The sequence below is a fragment of the Lingula anatina genome, chromosome 1, assembly GCF_051362555.1.
Source record: "Lingula anatina isolate TDL-2025a chromosome 1, LinAna3.0, whole genome shotgun sequence".
In the NCBI taxonomy this organism is placed as follows: Eukaryota; Metazoa; Brachiopoda; class Lingulata; order Lingulida; family Lingulidae; genus Lingula; species Lingula anatina.
In genome coordinates this window covers 12,060,407-12,085,646 of record NC_141767.1, presented here as the reverse complement: position 1 = coordinate 12,085,646, position 25,240 = coordinate 12,060,407, and the positions used below count along the sequence as shown (strand labels likewise).

General features: G+C 36.3%; 1 protein-coding gene across 10 annotated transcripts in view; it reads left to right on the top strand.

Moving 5' to 3' along the window:
* The window catches only part of LOC106171241 (polypyrimidine tract-binding protein 2), a 44,392-nt gene that overhangs the window by 2,187 nt on the left and 16,965 nt on the right, over positions 1-25,240 (top strand). For 2 of the 10 annotated variants that reach the window (XM_013551491.3, XM_013551490.3), the window contains exons 1-4: positions 10,600-11,375; positions 11,797-11,895; positions 16,537-16,686; positions 19,110-19,244. In XM_013551491.3, coding sequence (XP_013406945.1) covers positions 11,244-11,375; positions 11,797-11,895; positions 16,537-16,686; positions 19,110-19,244 — 516 coding nt within the window. In that variant the 5' untranslated portion in view covers positions 10,600-11,243. Of the gene's footprint in view, positions 1-1,201; positions 1,330-2,689; positions 2,715-3,559; positions 3,653-10,587; positions 11,376-11,796; positions 11,896-16,536; positions 16,687-19,109; positions 19,245-25,240 lie in introns of those variants that run through there. The other 8 variants (XM_087001684.1, XM_087001683.1, XM_013551492.2 and 5 more) reach the window with 8 other exon arrangements.

The following is a 25,240-nucleotide window of genomic DNA, read 5'->3' as shown; positions in this document are numbered from 1 at the left end:
AAGTGCATTTTGCATTTAAATACTCCATTGCACAGGTTTTGATGTCCCTATCAATACTTTTCCTTTTATGCCCAGTGTCAACTGCACCTTACTGAAAACGCTACAAATTTATTTGTTTACAGGCATCCCCACAGAAGTTAAAAACTGTCTTTAATAGTTAAAGATTTCTGTGCATTATCATTATATAATTGAAAATGATAGTGATATAATGTTCAGTGCTATTCTGTATCACATATTCACCTCGCTCCATTAAGAGGTATTGGTATATATTCTCACAAAATAAATTACATGGTCAAGGCCTTAGTCATCAGTATTATATTTAAAATCACAAAAATTAATTGCCCTGTGATTTGAAAACAATATCCCCTCCTATGGTGTTGACTATCCAAAGATTACATGAAATAAATTCATAAAATTCTTCCCCAAGTTTCTGTTCCAACCTGTTATTTTATATCGATAGATTTATCTCCATCTTTGCCTGACCTCTTATTTGTACAGGAAATTTTAATCAAGTGAAAAGTATGCAGCAAGGTTCAGAAGGTGACAGATTTTCAGTTGCCACAGCTGGTGGGTGCATATTTTCTCAAGACTTCACTATTGTGTGGTTTTATTGTTGTCTGTTCAACGTTATGCAGTGCTCTCCTCCTTTCTCTTTGTTATGATACTGGCTCAGCAGCACAGGTATCCAGTCAGGTGTGCTAATTCTATCAGACAAGAGTGTAGGGTGAGACATTAAAAAGGGTTGACTTCACCCGAGGGGGCACCCAGTGGGCTTGATTTTTGTAAATAGCTGTAAAAAATGTGATCACAAGATGAAAAGATATGGAGAAGGGGGTCTTGTTAAAACTACATTGTTAGCTGTTTTTGTTTTGGAAAAAAATATGCCACATTGCTTGTACAATTTTTTAAATTGGAACTTGATAATCATTGATGACAGGCTCAGTAGCATATTTGCTTAATGAAACCATTTTAGCAGAAAATGCATTTGTGAAAACTCATTCTTTTGATAAGCAAACAGAAAACAATTTACTCGGCTAGTATTCTGTTTGCTCTACAGAGAGAAACGAATACTTTCCATTCATAGCTGCATAGAAAAGTGGAGTGCAATTGTGTGACAGCGATTTGCACCATGTCTGCAGTTACTGAAAAGAGTTTATTTCAAAAACCAAACCATTCACTGTATTCATTCCCATCCCTTCTTTTGGTACAGGAAATAGCAAACACACATCTAAAAGGCGGGTAATGTAGAAATTGTGTCACTACTTCAGCATACACTGCTTCACTGAGAGCAAGCACACTAATCTTCAAGATTGAGGTCTTTACAGATTTGTAAGTAGGCAAATGTGAGGTACTTTTCATCATGGAGGAAGGTGAAGTTAACTCACAGAGATAAAATTATCTCTTTGAGGATCAAATCAAGTTGTACACATTTAGATACAAGGGATAAAAAATGATTATTGATTTGGTTTAATACCTGCCTTGATTCAGAAAATTGCATTGGGTTACATTTCACTTTGAGTTTTTTTAAGGGGCAGGTGGATTAAAAAAAGCAATGCCCTGCAAGAATGGTGCTATATGCCAGGGTGGCTTCTTGATTCAATTTCAACATGTTGAGTCACGCCCAGTTTGTGATAAAATCGATATATCTTGTATTATGTCGACACAACATGTAGAAAGAAACTCATCAAAAGCAAATACTTCACATGGCCTTTTATAAAAGACATCAATCATTGATATCAAACTATAGTTATCATAATCATTGTGAATTGGCTTGCTAATATTTATGCATTTTTACCTATTGGCTGTGACAACTGATGATTAAAATGGAGAATACTGCCCTTGCTCAAACTAACATTGTGGAAATTAAGGGAGGACTGCAGGTTGGAGATTTTATCTTAAATTAAAGGTCTTAGCATTTTTATTCCTGTTGCATTCATTTAATGTATCTTCAAAGCAACCTAAGTATGCTTGAAACACAACTCCAAGATCATTGTGTGATGTAATATTGGGATTTGTGGGGCAGAAACATCATTTTTGGTTTCCTGATTCTCTCAGGCACCTGCGCAGTTATAAACATGCTTTTAATGTATTTTCAAAACATCTAATCATTTAATCATCTAATCATTTAATGGTATTATAACACTTGAACACAGTACTACAAAAGGGATTTGGGGATTTTTCTTTAAAGTTGATTTTATCTATAAGAACATGATTTTTAGTCCTATTTGGGTACAGGCCCCCCCTTAACGAACTTCTAATTCCTTTTTACTGAGATTTATTATATAAGCACTTTATAACAATTTAAAACCATTGATATGGCTTAAACTGAGAATGAGAAAAAAATAAAGGACTGAAATGTGCCTTATATTGCACCATACAATATATATAGAGAACCAAAACTGGGTAGCGCTAGCAAAATTTTTGGCTTAGCCAAATCACCACTTTTTTTGTCAATTTGTTATCAAAATGGTTATAATTTGACTAAAACAAGGTAAATCAGGCCCTTTTTCTTTAGCCAATTTAAGTCAGTTTTAGCATTTGGCTAAATTGGCGAGTGTTAGCGCTACCCCAGCAAAAGTTATGCTCTTTTATATCAGTTGTATTTACATGTTAATAGAAATATGACATGAATATACATGATGATGCAATTTGCATTTATGTTAATATGCAAGCATTTCTTTCTTTTCAGGGACTTTTTGTCCACAGGGACAAAGGTAAGTGGAAGATGGGATTTCTTAAATCAAAGGCTGCATTCACATGAAAAATCTATTTTCTAAAAATCTAAAAATCTATTTGTGGTATCTTGTGATCACGGTCTGTGCCCTGAATACCTCGTGGCGTAATTACTGGTAGCGCTGAGAATTAATTACAACTTTGGAAGTAACTGGCTCGTGCTGCCCGTAATTAGGCTGTGGGGTATTCAGGGCACAGACTGTGAGCACAAGATACCGCAAATAGATTTTTAAAAATAGATTGTTCATGTGAACGCAGCCAAAGCTATTACTACACGTAGAGTTAGGAATTTGGGTTCCTGCTAACATTGCTTGAAATTTTTCATATTCTTTTCTTCAGTAAAGTCTTTTTCTCTATTGTGGTTGCTTTGGAAATGCAAAAAAGTCTGTTTAAGTTTATCTCAGCAGTTTTATTTTTAGTCTTATGCTAGCTAAAACAAATTGTTTGCAAAATTAAATGTTTCAGACAGAAAAGAAGAAAAAAAAATTGAGATCTGTATCTTTTTCTTAAGTCAAAATAGATATCTGAAGCATTTGACTAGATTTTTATACTGATTTCACTTGTGATGCTTAGATGTTGCTGGTTTTGTGTGTGGTGGTAGGGGGTGGGAGACCTTAGTTTTACAAATTACCATTTGTAAATTAGTGTTGTGTAGTGTTTAGAATACCATAAACACCAGGATACTTCATTTGCATAGCATGCAATATTATTGATTTCATGTTTTACAGTTAAGCATTGCATATTCCTGCATATTTACTTAAGAAATAAGTTTATCCATCTTTTCCAGTTCATTAATATTTGTTGCGTGATTTTTTTTCTATTCAAGGTGCTTGCTGCAGGAGAATAGGAGAATGTGACTGTGCTACAGAAGATACCATCTAGAATATTTTTCCATTTGATTAAATGTTTTTCGTGTTGTGTAAGGTGTAGTCTTTATATCCATTCCATTTATTTATTTATTAAAAAACAGATTATTTGGTATATGAAACATATCAAACTATAATTTCTAAAATGTGGGAGTATGAAACATTCTCCCAATTTTTGAAAATTATAGATTTGTATAATATCCATACAATGTACAAAATATTTTGCCATCACTCGTGTAGAAGTGGTCACTTATATTTGCTTTCATGCACTGAATTTTAGCGCCGAGTTTTTTTATGCTTTTAACAAAAGTGTGCCTTGATAAATCAGTTTGTCATTAGGTTGAGACCAAGACATCAATTTGTTGCACCTCTGGCCTGTGTTTGCTGGCATCTCTGGCAAGTACATGTACCTTTGTAACTTTGCCAGATTTCTATCCTTTTAATGTAGAGTAAGCTTTAACATATCATTAACCTTGCGATTGTCTATTTTAAAACCTATTTTGTTTAATCTTCAGTTCACCAGCTGAATACCAAGTAGTGCTTAGCCTTAATCGAGATATTCTTGTTTAAATCAGGGGTATCATTAATAAAGTTTCCAGGTTTATTCACAGATTCTGCTCACGATTAATTTTGTTTATATCTGCTCAGTTTGATTTGCAGCTTTTCAATTTGGATGTTGATTCTTGGGTTATTTTTATAATTAAGATTTCAGATACATTTTTCATTTGTGCAGAATGGATGGGCTCTAATCAATGACATGTAAAATCAATTATGACAAGAATCCTTTAGTATCATGCAACTGATGGTGATCTTTGTGTGTGTGTTTTTTTTTTTTTTTTTTTTTTTGGGGGGGGGGGGGGGGTGCACAGTCTTATCTTCTCATCCAGGATCAAAAGAAGGTCCCTTTGCACATAAATTTATTTTGCACCAGATAGAATGCCATGAAATAAATTGTATTTGGTCACGTTATTCAAGTATAAAAGAAATTTTGTTCCTTCCATAAAATTCAATTTCAGCCACTATATATTGAAATATTTCTTGTATTTATTTGTTTTTTTACATTACATTAATTAAAGTTATCTCACTCTCTTTACAAGATTGAGATTGCAGTCACTAGATTCTAGGAATCTTATTCTATACCATAGTAAAGAAATCCCTAACTGGTTTACAGATAAATAATATGGTGAAAACACACGAGGGAAGAAATATATGATTTTAAGTGAAAGTCAATGTTTGGTATGCTGGGGAATATATTTTCTAAGTATTTCTCTAAATACTCGTTCTCGATTATTTGCTTTTTTCTCCCAAGGGGGGGAAATATAGGTTATCTTGTCTGTAGTGCTGATGTTGGTTTGTTGGCCATTTTTGAAAAATTCCAGTTCTTGCCTTTGTTGGCAGAGATAACAGACATGTTGTCCATGTTCAAGGTTTTGTCTTTTGATAGACACCATACTGTGACTGATCTGATAAGAAATGAAAATACATGATTCATGCAGTGTTTGCATATTATACACAGAATCAGTGCTGCTGCACAGAGAGTGAAACCTGCACAGCAACCACTTAGGCATGCATATCACACTGATTTCATTTGCAAAATCGACACCAGCAATCTGTTCATTTTGTGTTGTAGGAAAATTGAATCGTGTTCAAAGTCACCAGGGAGTTGATAGTTCAACAACCGTAAAAACCACACACTACGTTTGGCCATTGTTTCCTTGGAAGTTGTATTTCACTTTCAGTTTGTGCTGTTTGCTTTCAAATCTAGATTTGTATTATTGCAGGTGTAATAGTTTTCAGTGTGAGAGACCAGATTTTGGTTAAACAAGCTGCATGCCTTCCATTCAACTCTGCTTTTACTCTTGATAAACCAAGTATTTTAAAAAGATGGATTGTATATTTGCAAAATAATGTTTTTAAGCCCAAGAAAATGCTTAATTATGAGTGGCAAAATTTATCTTTGTTTGATCAGTTATACAAATTCATGCATTATTGAGATGGTGCTTATCTTCAGATGAAATATTTCATTGACTTTGCTTCTGCCTTTCTTACATATCAGTTCTATTAAGAGAAGATGAAGCAGGTATAAAAAAGAGAAATACAAGAGCCTTGTGGCAAAATGCTAATGGTTTTGCGTACATCAACAGATCATTTTAAGGGAATAAGCAGCACATCATATTTTTTACCTCAAATCAATATTTTGCTTTTGTTAAGAAATGATACTCTGTTTATATGTGAAGCAAAAGGGCTGTGTAATGTTCTCCAGTGTTTATGCTGAAGATTGGGACAATGGGGTTTATATAGAAGTTCAAGGCCATTGAGGGTTGAAGAATAATGTCTTGTGGCTTAGACTAATGGCATCTTTGGTGAGCAAAATATTTCTCATTTCAGCGAAAAAGAGAATCCAAACAAGTTAAATGATTTTGGTGATGCATCTTTAATTCACATTTTTTGCTCATTGTATACAAGGACTCAGACAGCATGTGCTTATATTATTTATTTTGAATAAAAGAGTGCACACTGGTGTGGTTCATGTAATAGTATAACATCCGTGAATTGTATGAATATGTTTGTCTGTGTGTTTAGATAAACTTTGAATAGATTGTTTTACCTTATTGATACGGTGAACCGAAAATTGGGATTATATTAAAGGGGGTGTAATTTCAAGGTCAGGGTCTGCTATGCGGGTTCTACAGGTGCTCAGCCCACTGCAAAGCATATATTTGAAGTAGATAGAAAAGGGACTAAATCTGATGCAAATGCGTTTGAGACTGGTCTGAAGGGAATTTATTTATAGGTTGGCTTCCATTGAGTGAGCAGTTCATCCTTTTCATCTTGAAGTTACCATTTGCCCAAGCCCCAGGATCTCTAGGTGCCATGCAGGTAACAGTGTATTTCTGGGAGATTTCCTGCAAGGGTGGTAAAAATAGTTTTTCTTGAAGATTGAGATATGTTGAAGACATGGTTATGCCAGGGATGTTAACACCTGACCTAACATGTTGCAAAGTTTATCCAGGAAATTTCTAGATTGTGCATCTGCATGCATGACTTGTAACAATGTCTTCACCATGTGTTTACATTTGCCTTTGATTCTGCCTGCCATTACATCTGTATGATGCAAATGGAAAGCAATAATAAGGCCAAGTCAACCCTCTCAGATGGTTACACTATAGATTACCTGGGCGTGGTTAAGCAGAGTATGTTTTGCATGGTTCCTGTTAAACTATTACAGCAGCCTCCAGTCTATTTACATTACAGGTAATGCTTCAACTGCAGTGTGAACATGAGGTGGTATTGATAAGCAAAACTAACATTAATGTTGTATGGAAACTGAGGACAAAAAATCTGATATTTTACATTTATATCCTTGTTGAGGAAAAACTAAAATCATTTAATGGTTGATTTTATTACTGATTAAGATGGGTAATTGACAGTTACTGGCATCCTTTGTTAGTTCTAGAAATTAAGTTATTATTTCAAGGTATCTCCAAAATGCCAAAATGGAGTTTGGTTTTAAACCTCTTGTCTTCTTTAGCTTATCTTCTTCCATGCTCAGGTGATTTTTGTTTGACAATTGTATGCAACTTATTGTAATAGAGCATTGGTTAAAAATAATGCAAACTTAGATCATGTTTTATCATGATCACGTTCTTGCAGTTACTCACCAAGATAAGTATAAAAAGTGATAAATTGGTCGAGAGCCCTCTGTCATCACTAACACATTCCCTTGCCAAGGTGGGTGAGAAAGGTGCTACAGTGTAGCCAAGCTGCCCTGCTGGCAAATTTGATATCTTTTCTACCTGCCCTCCTGCTGACCCACTGGTAATTATAGCAGTTTGAAAGGTCAGAGAGCACAACACCAGTCTAACAGACTTAGCCCAATTTCTAGTTGATATCCAAGGGTGGGCCAACGCAATGAAGGATGGCTGTATGCCATTAAGTACTGTATGATATCTATGCATCTTGTATTTTGTCAAATTTGATAAGATACAAGATAGTTTATTCTTCTATCTTGTTTAAAAAATTTGAACTAATGCAGACATCTGGGATAATGTCTTATTCCATTTTATTAAAAAGAAAACAGTCTTGATGAAAGCTGGATGTGTAGTCTGAAACTTTTGAATTCAAAATGAATGAAGATTTAAATGAATTTAAAACTTATGATATAGTAATATTTTCTTTTTAATTCTGTATCAGGGTGTTATTGATAAACTTCAGAAGGATTGGAACTGGTTATAAATGCTAGTGAGGTGATAATAAATTTGACTGCTATTTCTAATAGTTTGCCAACTTATTATTATAATTTTTTTACTCAAAATTACAATTTAACACCAGCTCTGAGCTCCTAAGCACCACTAGAGTTTGGTTATTATTTGCCATCTCAGGTATGCCACCCACTCTGAATCTCACTTAGCAGGCTGTAATACTTGATTAGTGAAGGAGAAGATTGGGGCCAGTTGGTGCAGTCTTGTGCATCCGCGAAGAAGGGAAGATGGAAATGTCAGTTAAGAGGGGGAGGGGAGGGGGGGGGGCAGAAGGTTAAGTGTGACTAAAATTTAGGATAATTTAAGGATTTTCCTTAGTTGAGTCATGAACTGACTTTTCACATACAGCTGAAGTGGCATTTACCCTATTTGACTCATTGTGTAGATTTGTGAACTGAAAAGATGTACACAGCTGTTTAACACTCATAACATCTTTAAACAAAATTCCCTCTTTGTATTTTGGTCGCTCAAAAATTGTGTGCAGTACTAGTACGTAATGTGTGTACTTTTTAGGTACATTACCTGAAGAACACAAGGGTCATATGTACTTTTTCACCAAACATTATATTGGTTACCTTGTGCATCAGATTGTATTTGATGTGATGGGTGACATAATTGATTCTTCATGTATTTAGTGAGGTGACGTTATCAGATATTTTACTCACAACTTTTTAACCAATCCTAATATGGTAGCAGTGCACCATTAGAAGATACATTGCTTGGGTAGGAACCATATAAACTCCAGTTTAGATGCAGTTTTCCACAGGCACCAGGTGATCCAATATTTACAATTTTGGGGAAATGTGTAATTAGTGAACAGGTGAAAAATCTAATAATACAGTGAAGATGGGCACCAGCTGCATAGCCCCTTGTCCCAGCTCCTGTCTATTTGGTCCAGTCACATTTCTAGAAAATACTTTTAGCAGATTAAATGCTGATTGATGGAAAGTTTTTTGCCCTTTATTCCCCTTATGTGACTTATTTGCTTTCAGATGGCCATAACTGTGTTCATTTTCTCCTCTGCAATCTAGATAAGATCTTTCCATAAGTAATGTCAAGTCTCCCTTGTTGTTAAGTATACATTAAATGAATACTATTAGGTCTGCTTAATGGAAGCTGTGTAATGGTACTATATTCCCTCGGTCCATACCAAATTTAAGTGGGATCAAGAAATTGTAGTGTCAGATTCAACAAAATTGGTTACCTTTACTCTTGTCAGGCTGAAAAACAGTAACAAAAATATATATTATGAGTTTGAATCATTAATTATTATCTTGTCCTGACAACATCAATTTCAAGTTATTTCCACTTTTATAAACCTAATGACAATTAATTGTTTGCAACAGCCTGTGTGCATTATGGTTTGTGTGGTTTTGTTATTTTTAATTATCACTGGTCTGAGAACGTGTGAAATTTAATGGAGGGAAACAGGGATATAAGCTGCTGTATCACAGTGCCATATGCTCTAGAGTTAAGCTTATTTGTCAGTGGTTGTAAGTTTAAAATTTCAACTTGTTAGCATTTCAAATGCAATGTCAAATACAATTTTTAGGTTGAAGCTCCACAGTTATGTGTTTGAAAATATTGCATATCTATCAAAGGTGTTAAGCAATGGTAAAGAATATATTTTTAAAGATTACGCTGAGCCTGGTGAAGAAGCTAGTTATTGATCTGTGATGGACAGCAGAGGTAGTCTACCTGGGTGTTGTTACATCACTGGACAGGTAGCAGGCAAACACCCTGATTAGCAGTGGCTACTCGGTTTTATTTTGGGTAGATAGGGACAGGTGCCTGCCTTATAAACTGCATTCTTTCTCTAATGAAGATGTCCAAGAAAAACTCTTTGAATGCGGGGGATCTGTATTGGTGCTGACTGATTTGAAGTTTGGAGCTTGTGTTTGTTAAAACTGAATCTGTTTGCCATGCTCCTTGATTATCATAAACTTTCTATTTTGGCACAATTGTTTTCTGTTTAGCATCTGCTATGAAAGTGAGCTTTGTATTTGCTCCCCCCTTCCCATTAAAAAATGTGATTTTTAGACTATAAAACATGATGGGGAATTTTTATGCATTTTCCATATTCTTTGAAAAGGAAAAATGCATGTCATGTCCTTTGTTCTGGGTAGCTGTAAAGATAATTAAAAGCAATCGCTGGCGGCAGGCAGGCGTTTTTATCTTGCCATCTGGTGTTGAGCAAAGAAAGGAAAAGGAAAAACATCCAAACCATATCAGCCCATCACATTCATGCTGTGGTTGTCAGTTTCACTAAAGAATTGAAAGTGTTATTTATACTGTGACTTCTTTTCTGTTCGTACTCAGGACAGTACTTTTTGGCCTGCATATTATGGAACAATTTGCAAGTATCTCACTAATTGCATTTTACTTATTTATGAAGCTTTGCTGCATTACAGAATGAATGGTTGCACAAGCTCTAAATTGATGCTGAAGGTCCTCTAACTTAGGATTTCCCAAGGGAAGGAGGGTAATGGGACTTGGAGAATATATTACCTCAGTTTTCATATTGTTCATAGCCAGTGCTGATCCAATCCACTACTTTAACTAATTACTGAATGGATCTAGATGGCTGGATAGCTGGCTGCTTACTTTCTGATTTATGAAAGCGATATTGATTTGACTGTGATCCAGGTGGATGTTATTGTTAAACAGGTGCTTTTAACTGCATCAGTGCTGTGTGGAAGGGAAGAGGCCTACTTTGTGGGGAGGAAGGATATCGGGAGAGGTAGAAGTTGCTGATAGGAAAGACTTGTGATCAGGGTAGTAAAGTGGCTTGATATTTCGATACAATCCCCAGATCGAGGTGGTGCCGCTGCTGTCATCCAATGAAAAGGCCCACATTTTGAGGGGTTAAAATAGTCTCCTATTGTCACTGAGTCATTGCTTGGAGGTTCTATTATTTACATAGGCGCAATTGAATAGGGGCTTGGAAGCGGAACTCTAGTTGTATGGGGTGGTTATATCAATAATTGCTCAGTCCCAATGCTATCCATCCATTTGGTCAGCAGGTCCCATTGTTGACCCAGGACTTATTTAGTGTGTATTTGTCAAGCATTAGCATTAATTGATCCCCTGCCAGTTTGTTGGACAGAGTGAAGTGCGCTATTTTTACTTGGCACTCACACATCATCTACACTAGTGCTTGTCAAGTCAGGAGGAGGAGATTAGTTGGAGAAGAGTCAGTTTGCCTGGGAACCTCATTCTGCGCTGTTCTCACTATAGGACAAGGTTGCCGGTGAGAAACTCTCATATTGTACACATTGTACATTATCATTACTACGACAACGGACAATCTGAGCTCACGTGGGGAAATACATTGAGACTTTTTTTGTGACACCACCCTGGTCAGTCAAATTTAAAGGTCTCCATGCTTCTGTCATTCTCGAAGGTCAGTCCTCCACCGTCTGCATACTATGGTTTATCACCTATTCAGACCCCGCAGGTGCCTGTTACACTTCCCATCCCAGCACAGCAGCCTCTGTATGTGCAGGGCATGAAGGTAGGGAACTGCTGAATATTCTTCTTTCTATATATGTGGAGCGTGCCTGAAACCGCATTTTGATTTCACTGTCATGCAGCGTTATAATTTATTTATGCAGGAGAGATGGAAAGAAAGTGCCAGCATACGTTGCCACATCTAGTTTCCAGACAGTACTGATTGGAATGGACTGTTTTGGTTTAGTTGTTGTTTAAATCTTGTTTACTAAAACTTCGTTTTTTTTCTGTAGCACTTGTTGCTGACTCATCATAATTTTGTAATCATATTTTTCAGTTGGAAAGTGATGGTGGCAATGGAGGTAAATTTCTGCTGAAATAATGTATTATGTATAACTGGAAGAGGAGTGAATATGACTCAGTCTTCTTTCAGTCTGTTTGCTAGTAGGACTTAACATATTGGTTCTCTTCTTTATTTTTTCCAGCGTGGATCTGATGAGCTTTTAGGTCACTCACAACTCCCTATGGTTACAAACGGAGCCTCTCCTCTCACAGTCATGGATGCAAACAATGATGCAAAAAAGGTGAGACAGATGACACCTTTCAAACAACAATTTTAGAACCTGCTGATTGTGAATTAATGGTTTTATTTAGCTTATGTTTCGTGAGGTTTGAGTAGGAAGTAATATCATATAAAAAAAGAAACCAACATTTAAACTCCAGAACAATATGACTTTTCTCACAAATTCTGGAGAAAGCAAAAGGGAAGTTGTATCATGTGACATATCATGAATTCTTTCTGCGTGGTAATCAATTTTGAACTTTTGACCAGTGGCAACTGTTCCAGTGCTTCCTGTAGAATTTGCTTAATTTTAGAAAACTTGTGTGGTTTAAAGTTACCATTTAGAATGAGGAAAAAATGCAGTTGAATTGATCTTGTGGGGTTAAAAAGAAGGTAAGAAAGAAATGAAAGATGATTTGCTGTGTAAGGGAGGTAAATGGAAATAAAATTCCCACACTTATTTTCGGTTTAGTATTGAAAGAAATTCCTGTAACCCGTCTTCACTGGAGGCATTTTTCATTGTGTGAATTTCAATGGAAGACGAGACTTCCATGTGGGAGTGAGTCTCATCAAAAAGTCCCCCAGGTGCCCGTTTGTCAGGATGCAGTCACTTAATACTCCTGAAGTGAACTCCATCATTTCCAACAAGACCTCTTAGATCTTCAGATCCAGGTGTCTTATTGAGTTTGTTTACCTGTTGGCTTGGTAAAGGTGTGTCTTCAACATTTACCTTGAGACACTTAAGTCTCAGCTATTGTGCCATGAAATGTTCAGCAGGAGCCTTATTAGTGAAAAGCAAACTGAACTCGTGAATAGTTTCCCCTTGATAATCCTGCTTAAGAAGCAGGGGATCTTTTATTAAGTGTTCTTGCTTCTAGATTTTAAGACTTAACTCAAACTGTTGAAGTATTTGCCTGTCTGAGTTCTTAAAATCTTATCTAATCTAATTCCCAGCCTATTGCCATAAAACATTTTTTAAAGAGAGAATGAGATATAAAGGTTTCAATTGTGATTGCAATTTGAATGGGTCCTGGCTGATTATGTAGTGTTGTGAAAGGAAATAATGACATAAATGCTATTGTCCTGTTTTGAATGCAACAGCTTGCAGTGCATGACAGGCGATGGAATTATTTATTGACAGTCTAAATTCAGAATTTTTTATGGTGTAACTTTTGTTTTGTTGTTGATTTGAGTTGATAGGGAGAAAATTTCAATAAGAATAAACGAGTTAAGTTCTTTCACAGCATGACACAGTCTCAGACAAGAAAACACAGCACCCAGCCATTTTCAGACATTCCAAATACATCCTCATCTTACATATAAAACACTTGAAATCTGACTAGAACACCATACCAAATTCCCCTTTTTTGTTCAGAAGTGACTTTCAGAAAGAAGTACTTCACTAATCAGTAGTAGTCCATCTGTTGACAAAAGGTGTGAGCATGTTTATACAGGATGCTAGTAGAAGAAAAAACCACAGCTGACCTCCTGGCTGTCAAAGTTTGGCAAGATTAAGAAAAAATAACCACAAGTTGTTGGATAAACCAAACCAGTTCCATAGCTTTAACATAATAAGATGGTTGTCAAAGATAGGGAGAATGTCAGGGTCTCGAATTGCCTTCTTTATTCAAACTTTGTTGAAACGTTGGTAACAAGAGACGAGCAAAGAAATTGGTTCATGTATTTTAATGCAGCAGGTGAAGCAAAGATTTCTATGACAAACCCTGATCAATAATGCAGGCTGGTAATATGATCCAAGAGGAAGGCTCAGGTGAAGACTGACTGTGGTGTGGTAAATGTATCCCTTGTATTCCCTTACTGCGTGCTGTTGCATGTGCTACATGGTGTTTATGCTGTTTTCGTGATAACGACAACAACTGCCTGGAGAAAATATTCAAACAGGAGATATTGATTGATGGCAAGAGAGCATCAGACTTACTCTTCTCTCTGTGTAACTTTTTCCAGTGTGTCAACACATGTCTCCCTTGAGTGCACATCTAATGTAACACATGAAAAGTTTATCCCTTTTAAAAGCTGGATTCTATTCCAATTGATTTTAGCTTGTTGTCCATTATCGGTACCCTTTTCTCTTTTAATCAATATCCTCATTTATATCAACAGATCTCTGGTGATGTAGCCTTTCATATTGTAATGAAGTAGATTGATGATTGCAACTCGCTCATCAAATGAGGGTGGTGAATTATTGATGCTGTTGACGCGATGTATTGTTCTGCTGTGGCATGCTTTGTGAAGACCAGAGAAGTTGTGTTTTCCCAAACGTCCACTTTGAGTGGGGCTTTTTGGTAGATTAAATTGTACAATGTCTAATGGCTGTTCTGTGGAAAAGCATTTCCCAGACTGCACGTTTGTATAAAATATACAAGAGGAGGAGAGCTACTCCACTCAGTTAATTAGATAATGGAATGGATTTGGATGAAAAGTGATATTAACCTACATTGTGTACTTTTCTGGTGATGAAGTGACAATATAGTGCACATAATGACCTGTTGTTATCCGTTTCATAGTTACTAAGCATCACCCTATAAATTTTGAAGTCTGCTGACACACTTGCCATTTGCCTAATTGGAAATTGCCATTTAGTTTTAATAACCTGATGGCCTTCCATTATGATCTCATATGCCAAAAAAATAAATAATTTACCATTCTTTTGTTAGTTTTGCTGTCATAATTATAGAAATATTCACTGTAAAGTAACAGATTTACATTGTCACTATTGGGGGAAAAAAAAAGAACGGTGTTGGATTAAAGAAATGTTGAAGGGCATTCAGAAAGATCAGAAAGGATCTGTGAAGTATGCATTTCCTTGCCAGTGCAAGCTCTCAATTTTCCAATGTCAAGTACCTGCAGCATGGATAGAAATGTGCCACGATTTTTAGGACTGTAAATACCGCTTAAGCTTTGAATGGTGAGAACACAAATAAACTTTTATAGCAAATAAATTTTATTGAATACAACATGCATTGAGAGCATTGAAACTGTACAAGAAAAGTTGCATTATTTGCATAGTGGCTGAGCAGCAATTTAACGAAAAAGACCCTGCATATTATATGAGCTTGCATGCTGTATGCACCCGCACACTACAAATTCATTTCATTAAAGTAGTTACTGTAGTAGAACCATGGCTGGATCCTGTGCAGACACACTAACTGTAAGTTGAGATTGCACTCTTTATGGGCTTGGATTATATTGTGCCTGGTTGTCTCACCTGACATTTTATGACTTTAATTGTGGGCCAATTTCTTACCTGCTGTAAAAGGGGTTTTATTATGGCTGTTGTTCAGGATGGGAAGATGGCCCTTGGGATTGAAATATGAGTCCTCAAGGTGTGCCTTTGGCAGTTAACTACAGAGAGGGCAGTTCAGTATAATGGATTTATCTTTATGGAAAAGCAATGTAATAGAACTTGATGGTTCTGGTAAAATCCAAACCCACCCATGAAAGTGGCATTTTGTATAAAGAATATGACGGGAGAGGACACTGTATCATTGATGAGACTTTGATGTACTGGCCTCACATTATTACTTACGAGCATTTTGCTGCTAAATTGGCTATTGGCTCCATGTATTCCATCTCTCTTAGGAAAAGTGTGAATTATCAGAGCATGCCATTCACAATGGCTGGGCTGAGACAGACATTTTACCTTTTATGTGTAAAGTTGAGGTTGTTATTTTATGGCCAGTGGGGTCTCAGTTTTGCGTTGGCAAATAAATAAAAGTTGGACATTTACAGGTAGATCTTGATGCATTAGTTTTGTGACAGGACATTAACAACAGTTTTGGCCAGCTTATATATTCATATGTAGATGGTAGAGAAATGTTTGTAAGCCACTCCAGTACAAATAACGCTATTAGTGAAGGTTGGACAATAGTTCTTTCCCCACCCCTTTATTCCTTGAGGCGGGCTGTTTGCATTCCCTTTACACGGGTTTACATAAGAGATTGTTTTGTGTGACTGATTCAGGTGAATTCAAATTCTGCACCACCATTGTTCTAAGTGCACTTGCAGTTTACTTAGCAAGTCAGACTGTGCATGATGTATACAGGTACTTGAAAAATGGTGGCTGTGAACTGCAGCAATTTTGCCTGGCATGGCATGGGCAAGTGAAAATATGCACATATTAAAGATATATTGATAAATTGTCAAGAAGACTTTGTTTTGTATTATTAATGAAAATAAAGGGGAAAAAATTGACCAGAATTTGGTTTGTAAGAATATATGCCCAGCTGCCCTTTTCTGAATTGCTTAAAAATAGCATTATAAATCATCCATAATGCTGTATTTAGAAAATGCTCCTTTGACTTTGAATATTTCATCTAAATGTTTAGTTTGATGAATCTTATATTCTTCTATATATGTCAGGAGTCAAGGGCTCCTTGCAGTAACTCACTAGTTCAGAACACATTGTATATCTCTCTGGCTAGAAGTTTTATCATGAAATACCAATTATAAAATGCAAAGATACAGAAATTAATATTATGTGAAAGAAATTCTCACTGTGGTTGTTGTTTACTATATAGAAAAATGCATGCAAATAAGATGGTTTTGTTACAAAAATAAGTAACACAGCAATATTTAATGTAAAAAAAGAAAATATCAATTCAAATGAATTGTATAATTTATTCACATTTTTCTTTGTTTCCAGGTTAAATTGGATCAGAGCCAGGTGGGTCCCCCTTCCAAAGTGGTCCACATTCGCAGCATTCCCACCGATGCCTCGGAAGCAGAAGTGGTGGCCCTTGGTCTGCCATTTGGCAAAGTAACAAATGTCTTGGTCATGAAGAAAAAGAATCAGGTATGATTGGTTTGAAATATTTCCCACTTACAGTGTTAACAGCTTATTTGAAAAAGTCATCTACAGTGAAAATGGGGAAAATAAGTTGTTTTAGGTTTGAAAGCTAATTGCTATCTAATAGAAGGTCATCTCATAGTAGCCACTGAAGCAATTTTAAGTACCTTTAGACAGAATATGGGCTTTGCTCCAGGTAGTGCTGTATTTCTTTGGCAATATCTATCCCAGTTGCCAAATGTGATTTCTTTGCAAAAATACATACAATACTGTATGACAAAATGCCAACTTGGGTAAATGAAAGGAAATATGCATGGATTTTGACCGGTTTCGGAAGAGTAAATCTCTCTCCTTTCAGAAATAACTGAATGTTGCAATGTCAAAGATGGATGCTCTGTCTCTATTATTGTAAACAGCATAATTGTTTTGTTATGCAATACCAGAAACCAAACTAGGCTGATAATTGAATATTGGAAAAGCTTGTATTGTGGTGAATTGGATTTCCAATCTCTGACCCTTGACTGATATTTCAAGTTCTTCCGTAGCAGCAGGTGCAGTCACAGGCTATTCAATATTCACCTGTTCCACTTCTGAATAGTGAGAACATGGAATATATTCTCATTTGGCACACTTGCAGTTTTACCAAGGATTCCCATCAGATTTAGTTGGTAGAAATTTACATTTTTATGGAGAATTTTATTAGAAGTGTTCCCGGTTGGGTGGTGTGATGAGTGCACAGTGCCTTCTGCACAGGTTTTCCTTCTGTTTTAAGCTGTTTGTTGCGTATCTTGATCAAGAATGCATGTCTAGGAGCATACTCTCTGGGATCTAGATCTGAAACATTTTTTTCAGATGGGGTAATTAACATAATAATGGCAATAATAATAGATAAACAGATAAATATAAAAACAATTGAAAGAAAAACTTTCCCTTCAGATAAAAAAAGGACAGTAAGGCCGAGAGAAAATATAAAAAATGCAATTTCACACAAACCACTTTTATATAATAACACTTCTGTTGACAATTGCTGATCTATTATTGCTGTCATTTAAAGTTAATAGACTTGATTGGTTTCCATTAAGCCAATACAAGGTCAACAAAATGCATGTTATAGGATGGCAGCACGGTGCAGGGTTTATGTTTGCCTGTCAAGACATTTCATTTATCCCTTCATGTCTACTCGGCAGACACAGCGGACATATAGGAAATTGGCTTCATTACCACAGCTTTGATTCTCAGCTGAGCACCAAGGCCTTGCTGTTAAGATGGAGGGGTCCCTGCTGGCTCTCACCTGGGATACTGAGTCAGCACACAGATATGAAATGTCATGTCTCCTCTGATCTGTTTAATGCCTGCAATAACTGCATCTTTATTGGCCCGACCCAGCAGAGAGGTGCTAGTTTAGAGCTTCTCTTGTGTCAAGTCCAGGATACATGGTTTTTCGATTGAAAGGTGTTGCATGCTAGCTGTGTGTGTTTCTGATGAAGTTCCCATGGGGTTAAAATTACACTTCTCTAATCATCGCTCTTGGTGGTTATGTATTTTTTGGTACAGGTGCTTTTAATCCTACATATGTAGGTTTTCTTGTACCTTGCAATTGGGCCTGGAAAACTGCTCTGTGGCTGAATTTTTTATTCTGAATTTACAAGCTAACAACATATACCCATCTAATGGTTTTACTTTGAAGGCAGATTGTACAAATGTTCCCTTTAAATACCCCGTGTACCAATTCATCACTTGGCTGTTTCAAGGTGTTAAACATGATTGTGATCATGGAACAACATGCAAGGGTTCCATTGACATTGAAGACTTGCATGATTGCATTTGTAACAAAGTCCTTTTGTAAGTAGAAAAGATTGGAACTCGTGTTGTCATGTGAAGACACCAAACAGATAGCAGCTGGAAAGTAAGGCAGCATGCACTTAAACATTATTAGACCCAATCTTTTTCAAAGCTGGTAATTGTAGTGGAACTAGAGGTGTTTGAACTTTTCAACTTCCCTGTAGTGATAGAACACAATGCTGGATGATGGACGTGGTGTTCTTAATGGGTTTGTACCTAGGCAGGTGTGCTGGTGTGTTGATAGGATCATCTGTTAATAACAGGAAATGAAATGAAAAAAATAGTTGATAGAAGTAAAACAGATGAGTTGCTGACACATCTGATATGAGATTCATTGCCTTGTTTGCTTAAGTATTAGCTAAGATGATATTGATAATGTAGACTGACATATAGATGTCTCAAGTTTTTGACTTTACTTTTTTAGCACCAGGATATGCTTAAGGTCACTGTTATGATTTAAGGTTTTATTTGTGAAAAATGTTTTTGAAAGACAGTTGTGCACTTTTGCAGGAGTATTGAATAAATGAATTAAAGACATAAACAGTAATGAAACTAATTCAGTTGAATATATTCCTTTCTGTTTCCAGGCATTCCTGGAGTTTGGTGACGAGAATCAGGCCTCCACCATGGTCAGCTATCACACAGAGGTCCCTGCAAACATCAGGGGCCGGACAGCCTATGTACAGTTCTCAACCCACAAAGAACTCAAGACAGAAGTCGTGGTAAGGAGCAGCATTACAATGGGCTTTTGTTACTTGGACAAGATTTCTAAGTAAAAGTTTGTGATCATCAGAGCTGAGTCAAACTTCACCTATGGTGATATTGACAATATGAATTTTGACTTTTTGTAAATTTGAAGTTTTTGGGAATTAAATAGTAGTAAATGAGTACTGTTGACTGACCTTGAAAGCTGCGAGGTGTATCTTAATGTGACCTTGAATATTGGGCTGCCCTGGTGGTAAGACTGGGCGTTTCCTTCAATTGTGTAGTGTTAGAAATGTATTTATGTATTATACTTTTTCCATTTTGTGAAAAGAATAATTCTGGTGCCATGTAAATTGTATTTGCTTCGTCTGGATTTCATATTGATAAACACCTGCAGGATTTGCTATGCATTGATCATCTTTTTATACTCCTGTTGACAGAACTGATATTTGCTTTTATTCCTGGGTGCCTTTAGATTGACCCTAAGCATATTGTATTTTGATGCATTATTTAATGACATTGGTAAAAATACATCAATACCAGCCACAAGGTTGAAGGTAATGGTAGTTAAAAGTGACAATTCTTTTTTTTTAAGCCAACCCTTGTTCTGAAATGCATGTAGATTACAAAAAAAAAAAGACATTCCTTACTCAGAACCTGCATCATAAATTTGAATTTCAAAAACTAATTTATTCTTGATGATGATTCTCTTCCATGATGTTCCAGTTCCAGTTATCCTATATATGCTAATGACTCTGGTTCAAGAAAACTGAAATTTGATAGCACTTTTGAACATCTGCCACTGCTAGTGATTTACCTGCAAAGTGATCCATAATTGAAACATTGTTTTCTTTGTCAACTCTTAGAGCAATTTACATATAAGAAACAGAAAGAGAAGATTTGCACTCATTATGACACAGAGGTTTTGATCAGAACGACATATGCATGCGTGTACATGCATACACACACATACGCAATAGATATAGGGTCTTGTATAAGAGAAAACGTCATTGTGCAGCTGATATAATGCAATTCGTGTTAATAAAGGTTAGTTGTGGTTGGAATTGAATCAGTTGCCAATATGCCGTGATATAACTCTCTACCCCAAAGTCACGATATACTTGTTTGTCATAACTCTGTACACATAAGAGAAAGACTTGATAAAGGAAGGACAAATCTAAATTTACTTAGTCTCCAGTGTCAATTTGTTCCCTAGCATTCTAAGACTAGAATGTGTACTTTACTCTCTTGACTTGATGGAGTAATCTAAGAGAACAAGACAGAACTATGCAGTTTTATATTACTTATAGGGTCTCTTGTGTAAATTGATGGCAGACACCTTTTCTTTCATTTTCCCTTGAGGAAAAAACAGTCAATCACTTGACAAGCTGATGGCTGTTTTTGTTGCTCTGTGAAGATTGTTAAAGAAAACTGACTTCTGAAATGTAGAGAATGATTCCAGTATTTCACACCAAAATGAGTGATAATAAAATATGTTAGAATACAAATACCTCTCTATTTATAACCATCTTTCTCAAAGTGCTAATAAATCTTAGTCTTTTGCTGCTAATTCAGGAATAAAAGTACATTGAAAGCAAGAATTTTGTGGTCCCCTTCACACACTTTTAACATTGCTTTAAGTTGAAGATTTTATGGTGCAAGGAAATGTGGGATCATTTCATTTCCTGTTAGCTTGTTTTTGGGACACTTTTTTTTTGCGTCTGCTCATGCTTACACCCTTTTCTAAAATTTCATGGTTGGCACTATTTGCAATATGAGTATTTCAGTATGTTTTTACTTTCTTATTCCAGAAATGTAAAATATTCCTTTGGTTTAGCTGTAATTATATAATACTTGTGGTTATAGTGCTGTCAAGCTGATCTGCAAGTTTAATACATGCTTTGAACTGGGTGTGACTGGGACTTGCATCACTCAGCATGAGGAATTTTTGATTGGGCCCCCATTTCTTTCTGTGTAGAAAAGAAGAATGGTTGGAGCGGAACACACACAGGCAACTTTATATGTTAGGGTTAATAGAAAACGTAGGTTATCAATTGGGCTCATTTAGAACCTGAGTGCGAGATGGGATTAGTTGTGTGGCTTTAATAATAGCTGACAGGGATGTCTGGAGGGTTCACTGGGCAAACAAATACAGTTACTAGATCAGGCTTGAGCTAGTAGATTTGCAAGAGAGAAAGAGAACTAATTGAAACAAAATTAGGCAATTCAAGAACCCAGGGATGTTTAGCAGAATCTGCTTTTTTTCACGTTTTCCATTTTATTTCAAAAGAAGAACGTCAAACCTAAACTTTTGAATTTTAAGAGAGAGAGCTGTAGCTTTACTTTTTTAAGCATTCTTTCTTGTTATTTATGATTTATTTTGTTATGTTTAGGGGTCATGTGTTCTTATTCATGGCTAGCTTTGATGTGAGCTTTTTTTCCAAAGAAAAATAAATCAACAGTCGACAAACAACAGTTTTTACAGCTGAACATTCCCATCACATAAAGTGCCATTACTGCAGGCAGGATTTGGGAGATGAGTTCAAGACGAGTTTGAAATGGTATGCATTACTCTCGCATTACTCTAGGAAATGGAAACCTGAGGATGGAATTTCCTGGAATCTAGTAATTTCCCCCAGTGTTAAGATCTTCTGTGAAGATTTGTTTTCTTTTGCACCTGTCTTATCTGTAAGAGGTGTGTAATCACTCCAGTATCTCCAAGGGGTGACTGGCTGCTAGAAGTCCGATAAATTTGTTATATAATACTTCATAGCCACCATCTATGCAGTTTCTAGGTGAAGGGTGTGGTATATTTGTCATTCCATAAAGATGAGCTCTCACATACCTTGCTGCTTTTCCACCTGACGAAACTTGTAGAAATGGCAATTAATTGTTGATGGAGTTCTAGTCAGAGGCAGAAAATATTTTGAGGCATCTCTGTAGAAGTGAAGCTGGATATATACACATTCCTGTTCATGTTAAGATGGATGTTTTATAATGCTTTATTTCAAAAAATAGCATTATTGTACCACCAGCGTTAGCGCTGGCGGTACACATGGTTTTAGTCCCGTCCGGTCCGTTCCGCCGGCTCCGCCGGCTCCTGCGGCTCCGCCGGCTCCGCCGGCTCCGCCGGCTCCGCCGCCATGTTACCGTTACCGCTTCTCCTCCTAGACGGTAAGGGCCCCCATACCCATCTCTTGGATTAAGGTCACCTATAATCTCAACTCGTTCCACGTAAAATTTGGGCTTTGTCGGTATTGGGGTCTAGGTGTGGCACTCATTGCAATGCACCCTTGTCCAAAAATGGCAAAATTAAATGCTAATTATCTACCCTACGGAAGGAATTATGGGAAAAATTTCTACAGACGGCTTTCCAAAAGTCATATGTGTAGATTTCAAATATGCCCTTGGATTTGACCTTTGACCTTTATTTCAAGGTCAAACGGGCAAAAATTTTCAAAAAAATGAATTTTTTTTCGAAAAAAAATTTATTTGCGCTGTTATTCAGACACCACACAGACTTAACCAATAATATTATTGGAAAATGTTACCCTTCAGGTCATCTTTCATCTGTGTGAATTTGGGGTCAATCGGTGCATTTTCACGGGTGTAGCGGCCATAAGATACCGAAACTGAAAACTGTCTCTAATTCGGGAACCGTTAATGCTAGAGACCCATTCTTTTTTGCATTTTGTAGAGCATGTAAAGCCCAACACTGGAGGTGGTCTCCGTTTTTTTGTATTCCATACGGTTTTCGAGTTACGCTGTATCAAAAAGTACATATTGGTGGTGAAAGCAAAATGTGCAGTACGGTAATGGATAATAAATTTTGAACTCCGGAAAAATAAAACATAAGGCTTGGCAAAGCAGACAACTTGTGGTCAAAAATGACATTATTTCATCATATTTGAACATCTGGAACTTCAGAGCACCTCCCATTTCAAGAATTTTGACCAAAATGACCTTTTCTTTATTTTAATTAAATTTTTCCGTAGGAAATTTATTGCACATTATGGTAACTCCAAAATTATAACATTTAGTCCCTTATATCTCCAAAACTGGCAGAGATAAGTCCATAGTTACTATTGAAGTTGAATAGGAAGTCATGTACTGGCAATCTTACTGTGACCTTGAAATTGACCTTTGACCTACTTTTCACCATGAACTGAACTTTGCAAATTTTGCCTCCCTTTTATCTCCAAAACTGGCAGAGATAGGTCCATAGTTACTATTGAAATTGAATAGAAAGTCATATACTGGCAATCTAAATGTGACCTTGAAATTGACCTTTGACCTACTTTTCACCATGAACTGAACTCTGCTAATTTCTTTCTCTTTTAACTCCAAACCTGGCAGAGATAGGTCCATAGTTACTATTGAAGTTGAATAGGAAGTCATATACTGGCAATCGAAATGTGACCTTGAAATTGACCTTTGACCTACTTTTTATCATGAATTGAACTTTGCAAATTTTGGTTCCCTTTTATCTCCAAAACTGGCAGAGATAGGTCCATAGTTACTATTGAACTTGAATAGGAAGTCATATACTGGCAATCTTACTGTGACCTTGAAATTGAGCTTTGACCTACTTTTCACCATGAACTGAACTTTGCAAATTTTGCCTCCCTTTTATCTCCAAAACTGGCAGAGATAGGTCCATAGTTTCTATTGAACTTGAATATGAAGTCATATACTGGCAATCTAAATGTGACCTTGAAATTGACCTTTGACCTACTTTTCACCATGAACTGAACTTTGGAAATTTTGCTTCCCTTTTATCTCCAAAACTAGCAGAGATAGGTCTATAGTTACTATTGAAGTTGAATAGGAAGTCATATACTGGCAATCTAAATGTGACCTTGAAATTGACCTTTGACCTACTTTTCACCATGAACTGAACTCTGCTAATTTCTTTCTCATTTAACTCCAAACCTGGCAGAGATAGGTCCATAGTTACTATTGAAGTTGAATAGGAAGTCATATACTGGCAATCTAAATGTGACCTTGAAATTGACCTTTGACCTACTTTTTATCATGAATTGAACTTTGCAAATTTTGGTTCCCTTTTATCTCCAAAACTGGCAGAGATAGGTCCATAGTTACTATTGAACTTGAATAGGAAGTCATATACTGGCAATCTAAATGTGACCTTGAAATTGACCTTTGACCTACTTTTTATCATGAATTGAACTTTGCAAATTTTGGTTCCCTTTTATTTCCAAAACTAATGAGATAGGTCCATAGTTACTATTGAACTTGAATGGGAAGTCATATACTGGCAATCTAAGTGTGACCTTGAAATTGACCTTTGACCTACTTATAATCATGAACTGAACTCTGCTAATTTCTTTCTCTTTTAACTCCAAACCTGGCAGAGATAGGTCCATAGTTACTATTGAAGTTGAATAGGAAGTCATATACTGGAAATTTACTGTGACCTTGAAATTGACCTTTGACCTACCTTACAATGAACTAAACTTTGATTGTACCATTTTAAGTTATATATATTTTTTGCGTATTTTGAAAATTCTTGTTGATTGCATTTTACAGCTTGTCAAGCATAAGACTAGTGGCTGTGTCCCTTATTTTGCGGATGTGGGGGTCTATACGAATGCGCTTGCTCCAGCTGGTGGTACAATATTCGGAGGCGGTATCGCCTCTCTGATCCTCTAGTTGTGATTTTATGGGTAACTTTGCTAATTCAGAATACTAAAAGTTCTTATTTTATTTGACATCTAGTTTCACCCACAAGGCAGTTGAGGAGTGAGATGCTGATCCTATTAAAAGCCAGTGAAGTTGAAAATTAACCTGTTAAAACATATCTTTTATTGCCATGCTTGTCAACAGTGGTTAGCCCTCATGTAGAAATGATAAGCACATTTTGGGAAGAAAAAAAAAAATCTGCTGTTGCCACAGAAGCATAAGTGATGGACACTTAGCTATAATAAGACATCAAATATATTTGACAAAGTGTATTGAGCAATATTTTTGTGTTTGTAAAAGTGTGTGTGTA